This window comes from Uranotaenia lowii, chromosome 1 (assembly GCF_029784155.1).
Source record: "Uranotaenia lowii strain MFRU-FL chromosome 1, ASM2978415v1, whole genome shotgun sequence".
In the NCBI taxonomy this organism is placed as follows: Eukaryota; Metazoa; Arthropoda; class Insecta; order Diptera; family Culicidae; genus Uranotaenia; species Uranotaenia lowii.
The window spans coordinates 31,120,388-31,141,080 of record NC_073691.1 but is presented as its reverse complement, the minus strand read 5'-3'; the positions used below and the strand labels follow the sequence as shown (position 1 = coordinate 31,141,080).

Genomic DNA, 20,693 nt, shown 5'->3' with positions numbered 1-20,693 from the left:
TGTTCTAAATCTGGCTACGATTATTCTTTCGTTTATCGGTTCCCATCTAATGAGGGCCGCGTAGGCCTGCGGGCTTAACAGGAAACCAACTCCTCGTTCCCGAGTAGCATGTTCTCCTCGTATGCCAGAGTAAAGCAGGACTTGCCCGGATTGTGTCTTGTGTTCTCCAGTATTAGGCCAACGGACTTCGCTCAGTCCCAGAATTTCAAGCTTGAGGCGGCTAGCCTCTCTAGCAAGTTGTTCCAGTTTGCCTTGTTGGGCAAGGGTTAAAACATTCCAAGTTCCAATTCGTGTCCGTGTTTTCATGCTAAAAGTCGTCGCCAAAGTTCCAGGTCGGTCATTTCTTTCGGATTCCGTAACAATTTCAAATCGGGAGCAGTAGGTTGTTAGCCTAAAGTCCCTATCCCGCGATGGGGCTGCCATCTTGGACATAGCTGGCGGGAGCCGCATTTCATAAATTCAGCCGCTTGCTACAAGACAGACGCTGTTTGAGCCGCCCCTGACCTGGAGAACAGACGCTCGGTTGTTGTTGCACGCCGCCCCTGACCTGGGGAACAGACGCGTGCGGCCACCTTCTCAGTCTGCATGCGACCAAAGCATCCACCGGGGTTGGGTACCCGATCTCCGCTTAGGTTACTCGCACCCCAGCCGGCACCGCGGGGAGGTAGAGATAGGAGTTGTGAATAAGAGGTGATATGACCACTATGGGGTCTCGTGTTGCACATTATCCACCGTTTACCAGCCAAAAATTTTGGGCGCATATAAAAAATTACTGCACTGTTTGTTTTCTTTTAAGTTTGATTTAAGATTGGGAATGATAACAAACCCGGGCAAAATCCGGGCTTTTTCAATGAAATTTGGGCAATCGGGTCGGACCGGACTTTTCCCAAATTTGATATTAAATATCCGGGCCAATCTGGTTAAAACCAGGCAATTTGGCAACCTTATCATAGATATTCGGGTCTGAATATTATATTTTAAATTATACCCATTTTGGAGGTTCTGGTTCCATATTCCTATAACCAAAATTGTATTTTTACATATTTTCGTATTTCTTATTTTGTATCAAGTTTAGGATTATTGATATTCAGTTCGAATAATCATAAGTAATTAGGAATGTAAAGCTGCTTCGAAATCCTTGTTCGATTTCGGTGTTGCATTTCATATGTAATTTGAATCATGTTTTTCAAAGAACAAATGCATTTTCAATATTTTGAAAAAAAAAATTCCGAAATTAGAAAAAGAAGAAATTTGATTTGTATTCAAATTCGAAGTTCAAAGTTCAAAATTTCAACATTAAAAGCTTCTAAGTGGCGATCCAAAATTGAAAACCAGATTCAGATTCATCATTCGAAATTCACATTTTAAATTAGATTCACAAAACAGATTAAAAATTAATTACTGAAAAAATGAATTAAGACTAAAGCAGCACTGCATAATTTAAATAATAGATTCATGAATGAGGACTCTAAGATTTCGCTCATGAAATTCTGATGTGGAATTAAGATTCGGAAATCGTATTTTTCGTACATTTCGGAAATCGTATTAAAATTTGGAAACAGATTCAAAGTTCAATTTTTGAAATCAGGTTTAAATTTAGATTTAAAATTCAGAAAAAAATTTAGCTTGAGAAACTAACCAACATAAAATTGTTGAACATGAACTTAAAAATTTTTCAATTAAATTTCCATATTTCAAAGTTTTTTATCAGAATAAGTATGTACACACAATTCAGCTGAAAATCACGAATATAAAGTAGAATTAGAGTTAATTTTGTAAGTTTTGATTCAAGCAAAATATCTCAGGTTATATTTTGAAAAATCATCCACAGGATTCTTACTATGAAATTGATTCTTTATGAAATTTTGTTCCTGTTTAAGAAACAAGTACCTGATATTCAACTTAAAAATCTGCAAAAATTCATTATTTTCTCGGTGTATTGTTTAACATGATCAATATTGCAGCTTTTTTTAAAGCCAAATTCCAAACAAAAATCATAAGTTAAGATCATGTTTGCATCAAGCAAATTTGAAACGTATTTTTTTTTATCTTTTACTGTTTTTTGGAAAATTGTATTTATTTTCATCATTGGTTAGAATCTTGGAATTTGCAAAAGAGGTTAGAAGATTTGGCGTGTTTTATTTGAGTATTGTATAAGTTTCTTTTTAAGAAATTGAAGGCTAACCTAAAAAGAACTGACTTTTGCTCAAACCAAATAACTTTGATCTACGAGACTTTTAAATAAATTCAAAAAAATTATCCATCGATGAAAGCAAATTTTCTATTCTATTTCTAGAGGTTTCATAAAAAAAAACCCTTTAGGCTAAGGACCACTTTTCTCAAGTTACTTTATTGAAGGTTTTATTAATGACACTTTATCATCCTTGTGCATTCGTGTCTTCTCTTAAGTTACGATTTCATACGTGATCTATTAATGAGTGCTTAAAAATGCACAATCATTTAGTTACAAATATAATTTGTTTTAATTTTTTTTTATTCGTGTGTTGTTGTGCAAAAAATCGTGGTAAACATTAGTCACTAAACTCTTCCACAATGTTTGCACGTGTATAACCAACAATTTTTTATTGAAGATACCAGAAACTATCTTCTACGCAGACAACTTGGCTTTTTGAAGACATGTTTTTTTTGTATTTTCTGGGATGGCATTCGAAAAAAAATCGAATCATAGGGGCCCGCAAGTAAAATTGCCCCGGGCTCCCTGATGGTTTAATCCGGCCCTGATTCACAGTACTAATGATTTTGATTTGAGGAAAAAATCTTCAAAACTCTTTATTAAATTTTATAGAGTTAAATAGATGAGAAATAGAACAAATACACAATTATTTTATTCCAAATCAAGAGTAATTTTTCTGCTTTCTACTACGTAATGATCTCAATATTTTTCTCGACTTAGTATTTTTTTTTTCAGTTGAAGGATAATCATTGAAAAAGCTATCCGATGTCAAGTCAAGTAGAAAATCTTTTAATTTTAGCCAAAGTCATGAAAAGTCATTCAACCCTGAAGTTTGATTCAATCATCTATGATCAAATTCGTCGAACAATGTCTTGTTTGTATCTGACAGCGTTACGATTGTAATTAAAGAGCCGCCGGCGTGGCCTAGAGGATAACGTTCCAGTCTTCTAAGCCAGAGTCCATGAGATCGAATCCCGATCACGGCACACATAGTACTCTTTCTGTGGTTTGGTGGTTTTAGCATAAGATGCTAGCCATGATATCCTTGAAAGATGTACGCCTTAGAGTTAAGTAAAACTTAGATCTCTTCAAAGAAATATGAAGTTTCACTGAGATCCTATATGTGTGTGTTCGTTTTAAAAAAAAAAAAAAGCTTGGTAGCAAATCGTGGCCTAGAGGATAGCATCCTTGTCTTCTAAGCCAACGTTCATGAGATCGAATCCCGGTCGTGACACAACCTGGCACACATAGTATGATGAAGGTTGGCGGTTTTAGCATTAGTGAAATGCTAGCCGGGCATACCTTGGAATTGTACGCCTCAATGATGCAGCACATGCAAGTGGAAGGATCTTTTCAAGGGAACTTAGATTGCACTTGAAGATCCTACCTAGATATGTGTGTGCTCGTAGTGCCACCGGTAAACAACTGCAACTTCAATCAATAGTGCAGGGGTGTCAAGTAGCATAGCAAAGTAAAAATAGTAACGCGGGGTAATACCACAATAGATCAACTTAATGGTCGCAGTGAACTCTTTCCCCAACAGGAAAAAAAGCTTGGCAAATCGCCCGGATATTTAATTAAAAATTTTGGTATAGTTCGGTTCGGTCTGATGCTACGGTTTTCCTTAATAAAAATCGAATGTTGCTCGGATTTATTCTCCTTATTTGCCAAATTTAACAAAAACATAAACAAATAGTGACATAAACTTTATTTATTTATGCGTCGAAAACGAACTTGTTTGAGCAAGTTTTAAAAATAATCATGAAAGGATTTTCTGGAGGCCTAAAACACAATTTGAAATCTGCTGGTAGATTTTGAAGAAAAACATTTTTAAAATTTTTTTTTCTTGATTTTGTTAAGAAACTCTCCGGATTTTACCGGATTTTGATCGCCAATTTTCAAATCAAACGCCAGGATTTTGCCAGGTTTCTAGATAAAATTTCCCAGATTTTCCCAGCCCAGTTTCGTGCTGGAAAAATTCTGACAACCTTAGTTTAACTGCACTGTCTTCAATGGCAAAAGACTAGGCCTTTGTCATACAAACTCCTATAACTTAGTAAACTAAAGAAATACCAAGCAACGGTCTTCAATTCAGATTTTTCAGCAGAAAATTCCATTTTAAATTGGCACCAAAATGGTTAGATAGCTTGATTCCAGAGTTCGAAAAAAGACATTTCAAATCAAAATATTAAATTTTATCAAGCAAACCTTCAATGTAAAATTTACTCATTTAGAAGTAACTTAACAATTTGAAAAAAAACAAGTATAAGTTTTGAACCAAATTGATGCTTTTAAGACCGCAGGGTTTAAGCCTTATTTAATCGACTCAGTCTTTTGTGCATATCCCTAAAAAATGATAAATTCACATTATTTTCGGAAACAATTTTTGTCATATATTGCAGAATTTCGAAAATTCTCCAGTTTTCTATATGTTTTACACATGTTTAAAGTTTAAATTTTAACCTAAAGGCATGTTGAAATGATCAAATTTGATAAGGTTTGAATGTATCCCTTAAGTTTTTCACAGATTTTTCGAGTCGTGTCTCAGAACTTTAGACCTTTGGTCGCTAGACTGTAAGCAAAAAAGAAGATTTAGAGTTATTTCGAAAACATTTCCTTTTCACGGATGTTTCGGCACTTTCTACAAGTATCTTAGATTCCAGAAAAATATATTACTTATAAACAGTTTTGAAAAGGCTTTAAAATAGCTTCAAAATTGGTAGCTCCGATAAATATTTGAAATAAACTATTGTTTCAAAATTAACTTTTTAGGATATCAAAAAAAAATCTTAAAGTTTTTCAAACTATATCAATCAGAAAACCACAAACAGAAATCTTGTTGGTTCAACTGAATTTTTTTTTCTGGTAGTTATTTGAATAAAGTAATATGGTTACTAGTTGGTGATGAAGTTGATTTTGTTTAAGAGATAAAATTCAATTTACATGCAATCAATTTACTCAAAGAAAAGGCTTTAGAAGTAATTCAAATTTTCACTATCTAAACTAATATCACCAAATATGTTTTTTTTGTTCAATGAGTAATTTTTCGGTAAACCAAACGATTTGAGCAGAAGCTGGAGGAACCTCACTTTTATTCTTAATAAGTTTTTTTTTGTATCAGATCGTATTATTTTTCGGCCTTGAATGGACATGTTTGGATTAACATATTGTTTCAAAAAACAAAAGTCTTCTTAACTTCATCTGTTTACATAGAAATTCAAGCGAAAATGGATGAAACCGTACTAAGCCATCGGGGGCCAAGTTGATTTAATTCATATTCCACAAATATACAGAAGTAAGAGTCTAAACAATTAATGCATGTTAATGAAATTCCCTAAAATAATATAAATTATAAAGCTTATGCAATATATCTTGCAGGTGTGAACGCTGAATGAAAGTTTGAGTGAAATTTATTATCTTTGTTTTACCATTTTTAAACTACAAATTTCCTTTGAAGAATGATAGCTACTGCAATTTATTTAAACATCGACAAAGCTAAAAACTGATTTTTGATTTTGAACTGATGAGAATTTTTTTAATGGGGAAAATTTCCCATATTCAAAGCATAATGTATGATTTGCAGGAAATTCCTAAAGAATTTTTTTTTATTTTAAAATCAATAGAGAGTGATGTATCATTGACTGTAGGGTAAGCTTTCCAGTTTTTTTTTGGATTTACTCAGACATGCCCAGGTTTTCAAGAGAAAGTGGTGAAATTGAAAGAAAATACTACGGTCTGGTCCGTTTTGCAGAAAATTGTGTAAAAAATCTGTATTTTGCTGGAGATATTCATACAGAAAGCAAAAAATTGGCTTTTTTTGCTGGCCATATCTAAGCTTACTTTTTTTGGAGTTTGAAAAACAATTCGAACTCACTTTTATTTATTCTGGTTGTTCTTCGACTTTTTTTTTAACTCGCCACACTCTCGTAGACCAAACAGCTTGATAGCATGTCTGGCTGCAATCGGATTAAAATTTGTTTAAAAATAAAACAAAAAAAAAATACTTACTTTGAAGCACGGAAAATGTAATAAAAAAGAAATTGAATACATTGAACTTAAGTGGAAAAAAGTTTTCCTTTCAATAGATCCACTTCTCGATGAAATAAGTTCAAAAGTATTAACAAGTTAATAAAGAATTACCAAAGAAAATTACGTGATTTTCAAATCGAATGCCCAAAATTGGGTAGGTATTTTGGAAAAAAAACGTCTTGATTCCCTCTTTAATCCAGCCTTGCTCTTAACAAAAGAGATTAAACTTGACATTAATCCAACAAACATTTTCAGGTTCGAGGGCTTCAATTTCGTGACAATTTTTTTTAATATCGCAAAAATTTATGTATCATAAAAATAAAATATATTTAAGAAATAATTTATACTTGAAACAAGTAGTAGATAATTTAATCGAAGGATAATTTTAATTTAATTCAAATGTGTATGCTAACGGATGGCATCTGTCCTAGATTGTAATTCCATCGGATTGCTCGGCAAACCGAAAAGTGAAACTTGATCTAATTATCAACTTCCGCCCTTACAGTTAGTGGAGATTGGATTCAATGATAGCAGTTTTCACCATCGGATCCCCCCCATTTACCCCTGGGGCTGGCTTGAATAGGGAATGTTCAAAGGGAATGGGGGGATGAAGATTGTAGTTAGGTAAAAGCAACTGGTGATACTGTTGTTCTGCGGCTGATGGTTCTGGAGAAGGACCAGAAAGTGGTGGCTCCAGAGAGTTCGACCAAGCGTGGGGAAGAAAGACAGTGGAACTTTAACAAGGACTTCTGTTTACATGTTTGTGGCGATGACTAAATTAAACATAGTTTCGAGGTTTACAATTGCGAGAAAATGTTGTTACTGTTGCTGGTTTCGAATAAATGAAGATAAACTGGTGCGACATCGACTTGACTTGGCTGCAGCTTGTTACTTGGCACATACAGAAACTCCCAGCGGCTCTTTCCGGGAAGTTTCTAGGTTTGATCTAGGGTAGAGGAGAATATTTTCAAACATCTTTCAAGAGTATTATTCGAAAGATGGTTGAACATACCTTTACCCTAGAATCCGATTCTAGCGGTGCATTTTACTGGCTAAGATTTGGGTTAACATTACTGGGTAACATCTGAAGTAGCTTCAAGCGGGTGCAATAAATGTCCTCATAATTATTGTTATTAGAGTTTGTTGTAAAGTTTGCACCCGGATATCTCCGGGTTGCACATTTCAGAGATAGGACTTACAAGTGGTTGGTAATGTGCCAACGTCGAAAGCGCACACATTTAGTACTTTTACTTTTATTGGAGTTACAATCAGGTTTAAGAAATCTGAAGCCCTTCGGATTTTATTTGGTTTTAAATTTTTCTTTTAATCATAAGATGCTTCGAACATCAAATTTCTTTCACCTTTCCCTTTTTTTTCAAAGTTTTCAACCCTTTTAAGCATTAATATTTTTTTCTACGGTTTTGTGAGCGAAACAAGACTCGGTGATGGGTACAACTTCACACATTCTACCACATATTAGGCGTTAGTTATATTTTAATTCAACTGCTGTTAGAAACTTTCATTGAACGATATAGCATGATAAGTGTCTGTTGATTGTCGTTTGTAAATTTACTTAAGATTATTAGTACAAGCCGGACTAACTAGTAGCATGGTGATTGGATTTTTTCAAGTATCAATTTAGACTAATATACTTTTCTTTGGTGTTTTACTGCAAACATCGACGCATATGGTTTACTACACTATCGAAAGCAGTGTTTGCTGGCTTGCATTTTTTTTTCGAAAACCAAAAATTTTGGAAAAACAAAATTGCAAGTGTTTGTTTGATTTTTAGTGTTCTGTTTAGTCTTGTGCTACTGTCTTTTATGAGTAAGTGTTAAGTGTTAAGTTTCTACTCTGCGAAGTTTCATGCTTAAAAGGAACAAGGTCGGCTTACCTCGAGGAACTGGAGCACCGTAGTGTCAACTACCATCAGGGGTCGGTGGATCAGATGGATGACTCCATTTCGGACCGGAATGTTGGCTTTCACGATTTCAGCCAGGACGGCACCGGAAGCGTGCCTGGAGTCGCCAATAACCGTGTTCGACCGGACGTATACTGAGAATGAAAAAAGTGCAAATATGTTTTACGTTTTATTTTGTCAACTCATAAAATAAATAAGTAGCATTAGTCGTTTTTCGTCAAGATATCATTTGAATTTGTTGTTAAATCTTAACCTCGATATTTGTCAAGAGTTTCCGATTTATTAACAGTTCTCATTTTTCTTAACAAATGCCCTCAACCTTGGGTTGCCATCCGTCCCGCAAAAGCGAGATATGTTCCATTTTTTTAGCAAATGTCACGCCATCCCCATTTTTTTTTAAAATGTCCCGCTTTTTCCTGACCAAATTTTTTTGGTAGACTCAACCCTCTCTTATTTTACCACTTCAAAGTAGTTAATCCGGGCTTCATGATCACGCTTCTTATGAAATCTCTCTTCGAACTTTTTCAACTCCGGTCGTTTTTTTTTCTTATCAGCTTTTATACATTAATGATTTTTTAAACTACAAATGTTTTTACTTAAGTAACATGATATTGATCGATAAGGCAGTAAAAATTAAATTGGTACACAGAAAAAATTTTTGACTTTTACGTGTCACTGAAAACTGCAACTTTTGAAATAAATCACCTGTAATTAACAAAAACCTGTAATTTTAAATTGTTTTCCTTGGAAGTTAACGAAGATTTATTTATTATTACAGCAAATGTCCTGTAAAAAAGTTGTACACCTATAATAAAATGTCACGTCATCATGTTTTCGACCTGTAAAATTACGGTAAATGTCCTGCTCCTTTTTGTTTCAGCACATTTGCGTAATATTACAGGAAATAATTTTTGCTGTGTAACCATTTAAGGTTGCCAGAATATTTTTCAGAAATATCCAGACTGGGCAAATCAAGGCAATTTTATTTTCAAAATATCCTGATAAATATGGTCTAAATTGCGGAATAATTAAAAAAAATCAAATAATATTAATTTAAAAATAACTTTTTTTTTTCATCAAAACACATCCGAATTTTAAGATGTATTTAAGGCATTTGAAAAACTGTTCATGATTATTTAGATTAAACTTTATCAAAAAAAGACCGCTGTTAAATAGCTCCGGGGATCCGGGCCGAAACGAACTTATTCTAAATTTTCTGTCAAATACCCGGGGCAATTCTAAGTAAAACAGGAAAATCTCGCAAGCTTATCTTAGCATCACCATAACAACCTGGTTCAGTTGAGTGTTCTTTGAACACGTTGAAGAGAAGTTAAAATTTTCGATTGAAAAAAATCTATTAAATGCCTCCAAATGAAAATGGCCACAGATGTTTCTCCGGAATTCTAGCAGAATCCCTTGAATGTATAACTCAGGGAAAAAGTCAAATTCCGAATAAAGTAGAACAGGACTATCGAGCGAATAAAATATTTTCAATCAAATAAAGAATGAACGGACAAGTCATAATAAATCAACTTTTTAGATCATAAAAAACGGCTGCTTTATAACATAAAAACTGTCTTAAAATTTTGGATTTAACATAACGCTGAACCAAGGTTTCAGAAAAAAAAATTTGTGTTTAGGCGAAAAAAATGACTTTCTTTTGATTTCACCCAAAATTTCTGTGACGCTTTAACCTTAAGTTTGATTGAAAGCTTATGAAAAATTGGGTCTTTTTTGACATTTTACTTGTGCAAAATCAATTAACCTTACTTATGAAATTTTTCAAATCCAAACTTAGAAACCCGAAATTTTTATCGACTTGTTCGATGATCAAAAACGGCTGTTTGAAAACTTTCAGTGGACGAAAAAAAATTACTTTTTTTTTATTTTCTCCAAAATGTTTGTAGCGGTTCTCTGTGATATTCCCTTGAGTTTGATTGAAAATTTATGGAAAATTGGGTATTTTTTGACATTTTTCTTATGCAAAATCAACTAACCTTACTTTTGAAGTTTTTCAAATCCAAACTTAGAAATCCAAAAATTAATATCAAAATCAAAAATTAAAATACGTTTAAATGTTTAAAAAAAATCCCTGGAATCTGTAAATATTCCTAAAATTCTGTTTTCTGTGACACAATTTCTGTTATAAAAATTAGCCCAAAATTCTGTGAAATTACAGATTTTTGTTTTGTTCTTTCGACAACCTTTCTTTGAGTTGCAACATTTTCGACTTAAGTGTTTGCAGTATTCAAAGATGAAATTTTTCTTGAAAATTAAATTTTTTAAATAAATATAATTATTCCATACTTTATGACTTTCCATGAACTATTTCAGCTGAAGGAACATTAACATATGCATATTAATGTCAAAATAATAATTGTTTTAAGAATTTCTAAAGTATCCCGATTTTTCAGCGATGTCCCGCATTTTATAGTGTAATGTCCCGCTTTTTTTCTGAAAGTATCTGGTAAGCCAACCTTAACTCTTAACTGCATGAACTATAAAACCGTTGCGAAGAAAAATCGTCATGGGAAATATCTTTATTGACCTCTAAATAAAAAATTCATGCAAAAAAAAAACAAATTTGTTTTTTAAAAGGTCGAACTGTGAAACAGTTGTAGAAATGAAATAATTTTTTTTAACATTTTTTTTTTATTTTCAGTTTTTGCTTATTGAATTTTTGAGTTATTGAAACTGTTTGAAATCTTTAACATTATGAATGAATCGTGGAAAAATGAAATAAAACGTAGAGAACGTACAAGACCCATAACACAACCACAAATTATTGAACAATCTTCAGTTATAGCTATTTAAAGTAAGGTTGCCAGAGTGCACGGTTTTATCCGGGTATGCCCGGATATTTAATAAAAAATTAAAGAAAAGTCCGGTCCAGTCTTACCTGATTTCATCAGAAAAGCCCGGATTAAGCCCGGGATTATTTTCGTTCTCATTTTCAAATAAAATTTAAAGTAACAAATCGTTTTGTAAAAACTTTTTATTTATGCGTCCAAAACGAATTGTTTTGAGCAAATTAAAAAAAACTATCATAAAAGGTTTTTGAAAGCCTTAAATTCAATTTAAATCTGCAAATAAATTTCGACAAAAAAGTTTTTCTAGTTTTTTTATATTTTTGATGAGTATTTCCTAGGTTTTGACCAAATAAGCTCGGATATTGCCCAAATTTTTGTTAACAATTTGAAATCTTTTACCGGGATTTCACCAGGCTTTTGGCGACTTTAGTTTAAAGCATGTCATAGAAATAACTTCTGAGGCATAATCCCAATTTTTCAAATAATTTAAAAAGTAGCTAATATACACTTTTCGTCAAAATGTCTGTTCTGTTTCATCAAAGTTCAATATCTAGACTTTCCAAAAAATATATTAAAGTAAGAACCATGAATAACAGAACAAAAAACGAATTTAAAAATAAACACTTCTTTTTTCAAATTTCAGATCACAGTGACAAAAATCACTTTTAAATTATAGTTTTTAAATTGAATATAAAATTGGTTTCTCGATGGTGTTCAATTCTTTATGAATATGCCTTCATAGCTTATGAAAACTTAATGATTTCTTGCCATCCTTCAAAACATTGAAAATTTTCTTTGAAAAAGAAACTGATTTAATAAAATTTATCACTTGGTCAAATTTTCAGTAGGTCTGATGAAAATTCATTTCAAATTTTGAAAAAGTTGAATTCAGATTCCTGATTTAAATAACAAAAAAAAACACACATTTTCAAAGGTTCAAGGAGTTTAAGAACTGATTTCAAATTATATGGAGACGTGGGTTCAAATATGCAATTTTTTAATGCGCTCTTATTTTCGGATAAATATATGAAAATAAGTAAAAATCCTATAAAGTTGGCAAACTAATAAAAAAAAAAAACTTTAATTCATTGAACATCAATTTCCAAGAACGCTAGCAATATTGACTACTAAGAAATAATGTAAAGAAGTAACATTTTAAATCATTTTTCTAATTCTCTCATGTACTGAAATTCGGACGAAATCTTAAAGAGGTATTTAATTAAATCGAATACGTATATTTTTTAAGAGTATAATTAAAATCGTTTTGCTGTCTCCAAAAAAATTGAGATATACTCCCAGCCTGGCCCGAACTGGCTTAAATTTGTAAATTTTACCTGACATTTCTGAAACAACAATCTCTAGGAAAAATTTGAAACCTTCATTAAACGAGAGAAAATAAATTAAAAATCCTTTTTATTTGTTTTTCATGTTGGTTTTTAAGTTCATCAGTTATTAGAAAATGACTTCGCCCAAAATTGATTTTATAACTTTTAAACATCATACCACTCAAGCTGTTGGTGACAGATCAAATCTGATAAATGATAAAAGTTCTGATAGCAGAAAATGTTCCAAAATCAGTATTAAAAACTTGGAGGCCAGGATTGCTAGGAGCAATTTTGATGAAGGGTTTTTTTTCTTTTTCTGAATGCTGTATCTGAAAAATATGTAAACAAAAAACCTAATTTTTTTATAGCAAAAACAAGCTTTTTTCCTGATTAACATTATGTTACAACGAAAACCTTAAAATAACAAGTCGATAAAAGTCGAAAAAAAGGAAAACAGGAAAAATAAATTTTTATTTTATGAACACATTGATATTGCCAAATGAAGATAAACATTAAAAATTCAGGTGCTGAAAACACCCCTTATCATATTAGAAAACAAATTAAAAATAATAAAATCAACAACAAAAATCAGAATCGTATGAGAATTGTTACACAAAAAGATCTCGAACGAGAAATCAGAGTTTCGAATTTGAACTTCCAATCGCTAATTTAGATTAAAATATCATTCCTGAATGCCTCGAAATTAGTAGTTGGAAAAGTTCTGTATAAATATACTTGTCAATCACCAAAATACAATTCAGTGGTTTCAGCATGTGAAGTTAAAAGTTGGATTTTAAAATTAGGTGTTTAGTTTCCGGAACGAATCAAAACAAGTTCTGAATCAAAACTTCTGTCAAATCTCTATCTAAAATAAAATCATTAACATATCAGTTTTCCTAAGCAAAATTCAGTTTCGGAGAGCTGCATTACAAATAAATACCTACTATCAAATTAAAGAAAAGATAAAATAAAAAAAACACTAAAGTTTTTTTTGTTCTTCGAAATCAACATTGCAATGAAGAACATGAATTCGGAATGAGAACTCAAATCAGAATTCAATTTAAGGATGATACGTGATAAAAATGAAACAGGAATCAATCATTCTAAATTTCAATTAAAAAATCAAACAAACAGAGCTTGGTTCAGTCTTCCATAGAAGAATTCATAATAAATCTATCAATTTTAAAACAGAAATATAAACTCAGAAATTTGAACATAATTTAAAAACTTTTTCAGCAATAGAAACCATTAGCGATTTTTTTTAAGTTGAAGACCCCTCATTCATTTAGAGGAGAAACGGATAGAAGGAAGGTATGCATAACCTGAAAACTGATCGAGCAAATGGAGCCATATGTGACAGTTGACGTTGTTTGGTTACGAAAAAAAAATGTTTAGGGCAGTTTGTCGAACCTCCCCGTATTGCAAGGAAGAGAAGCAAAAAAACCAGTTTTTATATAAGATTTAAAATAATGATTAAAAACAATTTCAGATTGAGTTTAAAAAAAATCAAGTCAGAGAACCTAATCTTCTTTGTATTGCAATTCTAATTTGGTGTTACAGCTCTGATTGTTAAATGGAATTAATGAAATTTATTTCACACATTTTATGGATATTATGAAGGTGTTGTAAACAACACCGAGTCAGCTAGTAATGAATAATAATGAATAAAGAGCTTTTTTTCGAAAATTTTATTATTTTTTTTTCAAATCGCATCAAGCTTAACCATATTTCAAAATTCGGAGATCAAATATTGAAAAATTAAAAAAAGATTCTTAAAATAAATTGGAATAAATTGCACGAAAGCATTTATGCAATAAAATTGTACAGGTAATATCATTGCGCAAAACCTATAAACCAGGAAATTTTTATCGAAAAATTCAATGAAATCATGGATACAAAGGTGAAAAAACTTGCATTTTAACAATTTGTTTTTTGCTCTTGTAATCTTTCGAATAATTGATAAATTTTTCAAATTTCCATAACATACTACTAATTAAAGATTTTATATTAGAAATTCTCGTTTTCAACAGAATTAATGAAAAGAAAATGTTTCTAGAGATTTTATCTGATTTATCTCATAATTTATTTCTTAAATGTAGCTTAAATATTCACAACAGTTGACATTTAACAGTTCAAATTTAAACACTTTTTTATCAAAACATTCAAATTCATTATACATGGTTAATATTTTAGATTTTAACACATGTTTTAAAAGAATTTGAAGGTCTGATGTTGTTCCGTTCATACAATTTTCAAGTTTTATTTTGGATCTGAGAGTAAAAAAAATCTATAAACGTTATTGATTTTGAAAATAAACGTACAAATTGTTAAACATTAATTGAAAATGACAATAATTTTGATTCTTTAAATTTTAAAGATTGATTAGCTATCGCAACATAAGAAGCTTCAAAATACTCGGAAATGTACCCTTAATTTTAAATCAGGTTAAAAATTTTACTTATAAAAAATTGCGATTAAGGTTTTGAAATAACGTTCAAAATCAGGCTGAAAGGATTCCTGGTTTTATCATAGTTTGCCAGGATATTTAATTGAAAATTTGGGAACAATCCGGCCCGGTCTGGTTGCCCAAATTTTATGGAAAAATGCCCGGATTTTTCCCGTATTTACTCACTTTATATGGCAAAAACAAACAAATTGTAAAGTCAAAATAATAGTTATGCCTCCAAAAGTAAATTTATTGAGCAAGTTTTTTCAAAATAATCATGAAAGGTTTTTGGGAAGCCTTAAATACAATTCCAAATGTACCAATAAATTTTTAGGAGTTTTTTTTAATTTTTTTTCTTGACTTTTGTTGTACAAATGGCTTTTAAAAAAATTTGCCCAAATATTTCCCGGATTTTGGTCGTCAGTTTTGTAATCAAATGCCCGGATTTTGCTAAGTTTTTTCATACAATTGCTCAAATTTCAAAAAGTTGAAAAAAACATCTATTGATTTCTGATTTCAATATTGCGTTTGAATGCAATCCTCATTGCTCCAATTAAAATAATAAGCTACTTTGCATTCTCAACATGAGAAAAAAAATTTGTTTTAAAAGGCATTTGCTTCAATTGTGAACAAATGAAACTATCAGCTTGGGGAAAACGGTACGTTCTTCGATATACATTTTAAGTGTAAAAAGAAATTTTTAAGAATATTTCGTTTTTGTGAATGAAGGAATCAAAGTCATATTTTGCTGAAAAATTATGAAGCTGAAATTTGAATATTTTGAATGTTTTAAAGAAATAAAAAATTGAAGCTAGTACCCTTATTCAATATCCTAAGAAATAAATGCCTGTTATTTGAATTTTCTGATTTTTCATCTGTTTCGTGAATTTTCAACTGTGTTTACTGATTTTTGTTTCTACTTTACTGTAATATGCATGGTTATTAAAAGTTTTGTTATAAAGAGACAATTTTCTATTTTGTTTTGCAGATTGTATGAATGAAAGAATACTGTCTTTTTCTAATTTGGTTGGGATAGTGAAATCCATTCAAGAATTTCAATATTTGAATTTTCAAATGTTTGAAATTGGAAGATTGAATAAAATAAACCATTTAAAATTTCCAATATTACTTTTTCTGAGTATTTTGAATCCAAAAGAAGTCTTATTTTATATTTATACATTAAGTGTATTCTGAATATAAAAAAAAACGGTTCCTAGAAGTGGATGAGTTCTGTTGATTGACGTTTTTTAACCATGATTGAAATAATCAAATGTGTTCTTACCTTTAGCATTCTTGCCCTCGCCCTGCCGGAAGAAGGTCACGGTAACTTTGAGGTTATCCTCGAAAGCCAACGTCTCCAGCGGATCATTCAACGGTGACGGTGCGGTAAAAATAACATTATTCGGAATCACATGCCCATCGATCACTTTGCGATCGATCATGTCCGGACGCGGTGGGGGCTGTTTGATGGGGGAAAAGCAGAATGAGAGAAAAAAATGGTTGTAAAACAAGATTGAATCAATGACTGTTGGGGGTGTGCACTAACCTTGAATCCTTCCTCAACCGGAATCAGGAAGGTGTGCCCTCCGACCGCCTTGTAGATGTCATCCTTCCGGAACACGTTTATCTTCTGCCGGAAGGAGCTGTTTGGGGGTGAAATAAAAAAAAACATAGAAACGAAGAAAAGCAACAAGTTAACATGATGTTCGTTGAGGAAAGAAAAAACAATCAAATGGAGTTAGTGAAAAATTATCTAGAAGCAACTTGTCGATAGAACTCCCATTAATCTTTGTTGCTGTAATTTGTCAGTCGTTAAGTGAAAATGTGGGTCTTCCAGCAAAGTTTTTTTTAGAAAGTTTACTCAAAAAAAGGTTTTTTTTGTTTTGAACAGAATAATTAAAAAATATGTCTCCAGACAATTTTTTCCATTACATTTATCGAAAACAAAAATAAATGCGAAAAATAAATAAAAAGGAAATAAAAATCCTTACCGAATTCGATGCTGATTGATGTCCAGGTTTTCCGCATTCTGGATGAACTGGAATGCGTCCAGGTTGTACAGCTCGAAGGAGGTAGACGGATTGACTGTCAGCGGTGTTAGTACGTCATCAATTATGTGCAGAACCTGTCGGAGAAAAAAGAGGGAACGAAATCCGAAAATAAATAAAAGTTGGAAGGCAAGAAAAAGTGGAAATACAGAGGCTTGAGGAGGTAAATAAAACGGAACACCTCCTCCCAAATTCGGAAGTGATGAAATACAAATTGCAGGTGATAGAAAGCACGTTCCCGGATTCTGGCCTTGGAATCGAAAAAAACCTGTGGAAAAGTTCATCGTTTATTCATGAAGGGTCTTGGAGGTGGTTTTTAATACATTTCTTCTAGGTGTTTGAGTTACACCTGCATTTGATAAAAAAAGAATTTGATTCTTTAAATTGAACTATGTATTTAACTTTGTTTTCATTTTGTTGACATTTTTGTTATCCATGTGTTATTTTGTATCGTTTTTTATTTTTTTTCGATATTTTTGTTTCATTTTTGCTAAATTTTTGTTGACTTTTAATAAGATTTTGTGTAGTTTCGTAACAACTTTCAATGATTCTTGTGTTATTTTGTGTAAATTCGAAGACATTTGTGTAATTTTGAATATCTTTTCTGTGACTTTTCTGTTTCATTTTGATGTCATTTTTGTCATTTTTGTCATTTTTGTCATTTTTGTCATTTTTGTCATTTTTGTCATTTTTGTCATTTTTGTCATTTTTGTCATTTTTGTCATTTTTGTCATTTTTGTCATTTTTGTCATTTTTGTCATTTTTGTCATTTTTGTCATTTTTGTCATTTTTGTCATTTTTGTCATTTTTGTCATTTTTGTCATTTTTGTCATTTTTGTCATTTTTGTCATTTTTGTCATTTTTGTCATTTTTGTCATTTTTGTCATTTTTGTCATTTTTGTCATTTTTGTCATTTTTGTCATTTTTGTCATTTTTGTCATTTTTGTCATTTTTGTCATTTTTGTCATTTTTGTCATTTTTGTCATTTTTGTCATTTTTGTCATTTTTGTCATTTTTGTCATTTTTGTCATTTTTGTCATTTTTGTCATTTTTGTCATTTTTGTCATTTTTGTCATTTTTGTCATTTTTGTCATTTTTGTCATTTCTGTCATTTCTGTCATTTTTGTCATTTTTGTCATTTTTGTCATTTTTGTCATTTTTGTCATTTTTGTCATTTTTGTCATTTTTGTCATTTTTGTCATTTTTGTCATTTTTGTCATTTTTGTCATTTTTGTCATTTTTGTCATTTTTGTCATTTTTGTCATTTTTGTCATTTTTGTCATTTTTGTCATTTTTGTCATTTTTGTCATTTTTGTCATTTTTGTCATTTTTGTCATTTTTGTCATTTTTGTCATTTTTGTCATTTTTGTCATTTTTGTCATTTTTGTCATTTTTGTCATTTTTGTCATTTTTGTCATTTTTGTCATTTTTGTCATTTTTGTCATTTTTGTCATTTTTGTCATTTTTGTCATTTTTGTCATTTTTGTCATTTTTGTCATTTTTGTCATTTTTGTCATTTTTGTCATTTTTGTCATTTTTGTCATTTTTGTCATTTTTCTCATTTTTGTCATTTTTGCCATTTTTGTCATTTTTGTCATTTTTGTCATTTTTGTCATTTTTGTCATTTTTGTCATTTTTGTCATTTTTGTCATTTTTGTCATTTTTGTCATTTTTGTCATTTTTGTCATTTTTGTCATTTTTGTCATTTTTGTCATTTTTGTCATTTTTGTCATTTTTGTCATTTTTGTCATTTTTGTCATTTTTGTCATTTTTGTCATTTTTGTCATTTTTGTCATTTTTGTCATTTTTGTCATTTTTGTCATTTTTGTCATTTTTGTCATTTTTGTCATTTTTGTCATTTTTGTCATTTTTGTCATTTTTGTCATTTTTGTCATTTTTGTCATTTTTGTCATTTTTGTCATTTTTGTCATTTTTGTCATTTTTGTCATTTTTGTCATTTTTGTCATTTTTGTCATTTTTGTCATTTTTGTCATTTTTGTCATTTTTGTCATTTTTGTCATTTTTGTCATTTTTGTCATTTTTGTCATTTTTGTCATTTTTGTCATTTTTGTCATTTTTGTCATTTTTGTCATTTTTGTCATTTTTGTCATTTTTGTCATTTTTGTCATTTTTGTCATTTTTGTCATTTTTGTCATTTTTGTCATTTTTGTCATTTTTGTCATTTTTGTCATTTTTGTCATTTTTGTCATTTTTGTCAATTTTGTCAATTTTGTCAATTTTGTCAATTTTGTCAATTTTGTCAATTTTGTCAATTTTGTCAATTTTGTCATTTTTGTCATTTTTGTCATTTTTGTCATTTTTGTCATTTTTGTCATTTTTGTCATTTTTGTCATTTTTGTCATTTTTGTCATTTTTGTCATTTTTGTCATTTTTGTCATTTTTGTCATTTTTGTCATTTTTGTCATTTTTGTCATTTTTGTCATTTTTGTCATTTTTGTCATTTTTGTCATTTTTGTCATTTTTGTCATTTTTGTCATTTTTGTCATTTTTGTCATTTTTGTCATTTTTGTCATTTTTGTCATTTTTGTCATTTTTGTCAATTTTGTCAATTTTGTCAATTTTGTCAATTTTGTCAATTTTGTCAATTTTGTCAATTTTGTCAATTTTGTCATTTTTGTCATTTTTGTCATTTTTGTCATTTTTGTCATTTTTGTCATTTTTGTCATTTTTGTCATTTTTGTCATTTTTGTCATTTTTGTCATTTTTGTCATTTTTGTCATTTTTGTCATTTTTGTCATTTTTGTCATTTTTGTCATTTTTGTCATTTTTGTCATTTTTGTCATTTTTGTCATTTTTGTCATTTTTGTCATTTTTGTCATTTTTGTCATTTTTGTCATTTTTGTCATTTTTGTCATTTTTGTCATTTTTGTCATTTTTGTCATTTTTGTCATTTTTGTCATTTTTGTCATTTTTGTCAATTTTGTCAATTTTGTCAATTTTGTCAATTTTGTCAATTTTGTCAATTTTGTCAATTTTGTCAATTTTGTCAATTTTGTCAATTTTGTCAATTTTGTCATTTTTGTCATTTTTGTCATTTTTGTCATTTTTGTCATTTTTGTCATTTTTGTCATTTTTGTCATTTTTGTCATTTTTGTCATTTTTGTCATTTTTGTCATTTTTGTCATTTTTGTCATTTTTGTCATTTTTGTCATTTTTGTCATTTTTGTCATTTTTGTCATTTTTGTCATTTTTGTCATTTTTGTCATTTTTGTCATTTTTGTCATTTTTGTCATTTTTGTCATTTTTGTCATTTTTGTCATTTTTGTCATTTTTGTCATTTTTGTCATTTTTGTCATTTTTGTCATTTTTGTCATTTTTGTCATTTTTGTCATTTTTGTCATTTTTGTCATTTTTGTCATTTTTGTCATTTTTGTCATTTTTGTCATTTTTGTCATTTTTGTCATTTTTGGCATTTTAATCATTTTTCAGGGTTTTCATAATTTTCGTGAACAAACAAAATTGCAAACGACATCAGTGACATTTTGTTGATATTTTTTATTTGAATTTTGACTCAATATTAAAATTTTAAAATTTTAGCTTCTAGATTTGATAAATACATAAATCTCCTTCCTTTCGAAGGGTTTGCTCCATGCATCCGATAAGGAAACTTCGGAAAGATTCATATTTATTGCATAAACCAATCGTGATCCGAACCCAGTTTTCCTCCTTCCTGATTCCCATCGCACGGGAAATTGTGTGAAACTCGATGAGGGTAAATGTAATGAATTATACACCTGAGATCAGCACCGATACACATTGGATTCAGCTTACGGGAACTAGCATGGAGGGAGCACATATTGAATTTAGTGGATTTCTTAAGCTTCAAGCATCATTGAGCTTGAAGCTGCTACAGAAGAATTCTGCAAGCTTTAAGCAATCGTGTTTGTATACTTAATTTT

At 30.5% G+C, this 20,693-nt stretch overlaps 1 protein-coding gene across 5 annotated transcripts in view; it reads right to left on the bottom strand.

Annotated features, from left to right (window-relative positions):
• LOC129745047 (fasciclin-1) overlaps nucleotides 1-20,693 on the bottom strand; it is a 599,740-nt gene that overhangs the window by 94,826 nt on the left and 484,221 nt on the right. For all 5 annotated transcript variants that reach the window (XM_055737873.1, XM_055737889.1, XM_055737896.1 and 2 more), the window contains 4 exons: nucleotides 16,717-16,850; nucleotides 16,272-16,368; nucleotides 16,008-16,185; nucleotides 8,118-8,278 (listed from right to left, as the gene is read on the bottom strand). In XM_055737873.1, the coding sequence (XP_055593848.1) occupies nucleotides 8,118-8,278; nucleotides 16,008-16,185; nucleotides 16,272-16,368; nucleotides 16,717-16,850 (570 nt within the window). The remainder of the gene's footprint in view (nucleotides 1-8,117; nucleotides 8,279-16,007; nucleotides 16,186-16,271; nucleotides 16,369-16,716; nucleotides 16,851-20,693) is intronic.